Below are 3,855 nucleotides of genomic sequence, written 5' to 3' on the forward strand. Positions count from 1 at the left end.
CCCCCAAAACCACCCCCCAAACACCCCCCACCCACATCTACGACATGTCTGCAGTGAGACCCCACTCCAAAACAGCCCTGAGACCCCCAAAAACCCCCTGGGACCCCCCCCCAAAACAGCCCTGGGACCCCACAAACCACGGGGTCGGTGTCACCCGTGTCCCCACGGTGTCCCCGCAGGTGATGGGACACAAGGGGCTGGACACAGAGGCCTAGGGGGTGACGGTGACACTGTCCCCATGGTGTCCCCATGGTGTCCCCATGCCCTGACAGGTGACAGAGGCGCAGGGCGTGGAGGTGGCCCTGTCCCCAATGTCCCCAATGTCCCCAACGTCCCCAATGTCCCCAATGTCCCAATGTCCCCAATGTCCCCAATGTCCCACTGTCCCCAATGTCCCCATGGTGTCCCCACAGGCGATGGGCCGCAAGGGCCCGCAATGTCCCCAATGTCCCCGCAGGTGATGGGCCGCAAGGGCCCGGTGGCCGAGGCCCAGGGCGTGGAGGTGGCCCTGTCCCCAATGTCCCCAACGTCCCCAATGTCCCCAATGTCCCCAATGTCCATGGTGTCCCCGCAGGTGATGGGCCGCAAGGGCCCGGTGGCCGAGGCCCAGGGGGTGGCAGTGCCACTGTCCCCAATGTCCCCATGGTGTCCCCGCAGGTGATGGGCCGCAAGGGCCCGGGGGCCGGGGCCCAGGGGGCGTGGAGGTGGCCCTGTCCCCAATGTCCCCAATGTCCCCGCAGGTGATGGGCCGCAAGGGCCCGGGGGCCGGGGCCCAGGGGGCGTGGAGGTGGCCCTGTCCCCAATGTCCCCAATGTCCCCGCAGGTGATGGGCCGCAAGGGCCCGGGGGCCGGGGCCCAGGGGGCGTGGAGGTGGCCCTGTCCCCAATGTCCCCAATGTCCCCGCAGGTGATGGGCCGCAAGGGCCCGGTGGCCGAGGCGCAGGGGGTGGAGGTGGCCCTGTCCCCATGTCCCCAATGTCCCCAATGTCCCTGCAGGTGATGGGCCGCAAGGGCCCGGGGGCCGGGGCCCAGGGGGCGTGGAGGTGGCCCTGTCCCCAATGTCCCCATGGTGTCCCCGCAGGTGATGGGCCGCAAGGGCCCGGTGGCCGAGGCCCAGGGGGTGGAGGTGGCGCTGGCCCCCGAGGAGCTGGAGCTGGACCCCACGGCCATGACGCAGAAGTACGAGGAGCACGTGCGCGAGCAGCAGGCGCAGGTGGAGAAGGAGGACTTCAGCGACATGGTGGCCGAGCACGCCGCCAAGCAGAAGGTGGGGCTGCCACCCGTGTCCCCTCTGTCCCCTCCCTGTCCCCTCTGTCCCCTCCCTGTCCCCTCTGTCCCCTCCCTGTCCCCTCCCTGTCCCCTCAGTGCAGCCCCGTGCGGGTGGCATGAAGCACGAGGAGTTCCTGGCCCTGGTCCCGAGTCCCCACTGTGACCTCTCATCCCCTCCCTGTCCCCTCTGTCCCCCCCCGTGTCCCCTCCCTGTCCCCATTCCACATCCCCATCATCCCCTTGTCCCTTCTGTCCCCTCCCTGTCCCCTCCCTGTCCCCTTTCCACATCCCCATCATCCCCTTGTCCCTTCTGTCCCCTCTCTGTCCCCTCCCTGTCCCCTCCCTGTCCCATTTCCACATCCCCATCATCCCCTTGTCCCTTCTGTCCCCTCCCTGTCCCCTCCCTGTCCCCTTTCCACATCCCCATCATCCCCTTGTCCCTTCTGTCCCCTCCCTGTCCCCTCTGTCCCCTCCCTGTCCCCTCAGGGTGGCCCCGTGGGGGTGGGATGAAGCACAAGGAGTTCCTGGCCCTGTCCCCTCCCTGTCCCCTCGGTCCGCCCCTGTGTCCCCGGACCCTTGATGACACTGTCCCCTCCTGTCCCCTCTCCCTCACTGTCCCCTCCCTTTCCCTGTGTCCCCTCGCTGTCCCCTCTCTCTCCCCTCCCTGTCCCCTCACTGTCCCCTGTCCCTGCAGCAGAAGAAGCGGAAGGCGCAGCCCCAGGACGCCCGCGGGGGGGGCAAGAAGTACAAGGAGTTCAAGTTTTAGCTGTCACCAGTGTCCCCTCGCTGTCCCCTCGCTGTCCCCTCGCTGTCCCCTCGCTGTCACCGCCCTGTCACCGCCCTCTGCCACCCCGCAGGGCGCTGGTGCCACCCCGGGATCGGGGGATGTCACCCCCGCTGTCACCTGGGGCCGCGGTCCCGGTGTTGGGGACAGTGTGGTGGCACTGTCCCCGTCCCTGTCACCTGTCCCTGTCCCCAGCGTTGTCCCCGTTGTTTTGTAAATAAAAGGTGGCGTCCCCACCGAAGCCTGCGGCTCTGCCTGGTGGCACCGAGGTCACTGTGTCCCCAAGGTCCCCGTGACAATGAGGTCACCGTGTCACTGGGACATGGCACCGAGGTCACCCTGTCCCCAAGGTCTCTGTGTCACTGGGACGTGGCACCCTGTCCCCAAGGTCACCGTGACAATGAGGTCACCGTGTCACTGGGACATGGCACCGAGGTCACCCTGTCCCCAAGGTCTCTGTGTCACTGGGACGTGGCACCCTGTCCCCAAGGTCACCGTGACAATGAGGTCACCGTGTCACTGGGACATGGCACCGAGTCCCCAAGGTTCCCGTGTCACTGGGACGTGGCACTGTGTCCCCAGGGTTCCCGTGTCACTGGGACGTGGCACTGTGTCCCCAAGGTCACCGTGTCACTGGGACGTGGCACCGTGTCCCCAAGGTCACCGTGTCACTGGGACGTGGCACTGATCTCACTGTGTCACTGAGGTCAGTTCAAGTTTTAGCTGTCACCAGTGTCCCCTCGCTGTCCCCTCGCTGTCCCCTCGCTGTCCCCTCGCTGTCACCGCCCTGTCACCGCCCTCTGCCACCCCGCAGGGCGCTGGTGCCACCCCGGGATCGGGGGATGTCACCCCCGCTGTCACCCGGGGCCGCGGTCCGGGTGTTGGGGACAGTGTGGTGGCACTGTCCCCGTCCCTGTCACCTGTCCCTGTCCCCAGCGTTGTCCCCGTTGTTTTGTAAATAAAAGGTGGCGTCCCCACCGAAGCCTGCGGCTCTGCCTGGTGGCACCGAGGTCACTGTGTCCCCAAGGTCCCCGTGACAATGAGGTCACCGTGTCACTGGGACATGGCACCGAGGTCACCCTGTCCCCAAGGTCTCTGTGTCACTGGGACGTGGCACCCTGTCCCCAAGGTCACCGTGACAATGAGGTCACCGTGTCACTGGGACATGGCACCGAGGTCACCCTGTCCCCAAGGTCTCTGTGTCACTGGGACGTGGCACCGTGTCCCCAAGGTCCCCGTGTCACTGGGACGTGGCACTGATGTCACCGTGTCCCCAAGGTCCCCGTGTCACTGGGACGTGGCACCGTGTCCCCAAGGTCCCTGTGTCACTGGGACGTGGCACTGAGCTCCCTGTGTCCCCAAGGTCCCCGTGACAATGAGGTCCCCATGTCACTGGGATATGGCACTGAGGTCCCTGTGTCACCAAGGTCACTGTGACAATGAGGTCACTGTGTCACTGGGACATGGCACTGATGTCACCGTGTCACTGGGACGTGGCACCGTGTCCCCAAGGTCCCTGTGTCACTGGGGCATGGCAGTGAGGTTCCTGTGTCACTGAGGTCACCGTGACAATGAGGTCACCGTGTCACTGGGACATGGCACCGTGTCCCCGAGGTCCCTGTGTCACTGGATGTGTCCCTGATGTCACCGTGTCCCCAGCCCTGTCCCCAGTGCCAGCAGCTCAGCTGTCCCTGTGTCCCCATGGCCCCGCTGTCCCCTCTTTGTCCCCTCTTTGTCACGGGGGGGGGTGGGGACAGTGCTTGGGGTGGGGGCAGGAGGGACAGGGGGACAGACAGGGACAGG

At 66.3% G+C, this 3,855-nt stretch overlaps 1 protein-coding gene across 1 annotated transcript in view; it reads left to right on the top strand.

Moving 5' to 3' along the window:
* Positions 1-2,298, top strand: part of SF3B2 (splicing factor 3b subunit 2) — a 14,389-nt gene extending 12,091 nt beyond the window's left edge. Inside the window, exons 15-16 of the mRNA XM_041413489.1 lie at positions 1,032-1,266; positions 1,963-2,298. Of these exons, the coding sequence (XP_041269423.1) occupies positions 1,032-1,266; positions 1,963-2,034 (307 nt within the window). The 3' untranslated portion in view covers positions 2,035-2,298. The remainder of the gene's footprint in view (positions 1-1,031; positions 1,267-1,962) is intronic.
* The last annotated feature ends 1,557 nt before the right edge of the window (positions 2,299-3,855 follow it).

This window comes from Onychostruthus taczanowskii, unplaced genomic scaffold (genome assembly GCF_017590055.1).
Source record: "Onychostruthus taczanowskii isolate IOZ18803 unplaced genomic scaffold, ASM1759005v1 scaffold418, whole genome shotgun sequence".
Taxonomy (NCBI): domain Eukaryota; kingdom Metazoa; phylum Chordata; class Aves; order Passeriformes; family Passeridae; genus Onychostruthus; species Onychostruthus taczanowskii.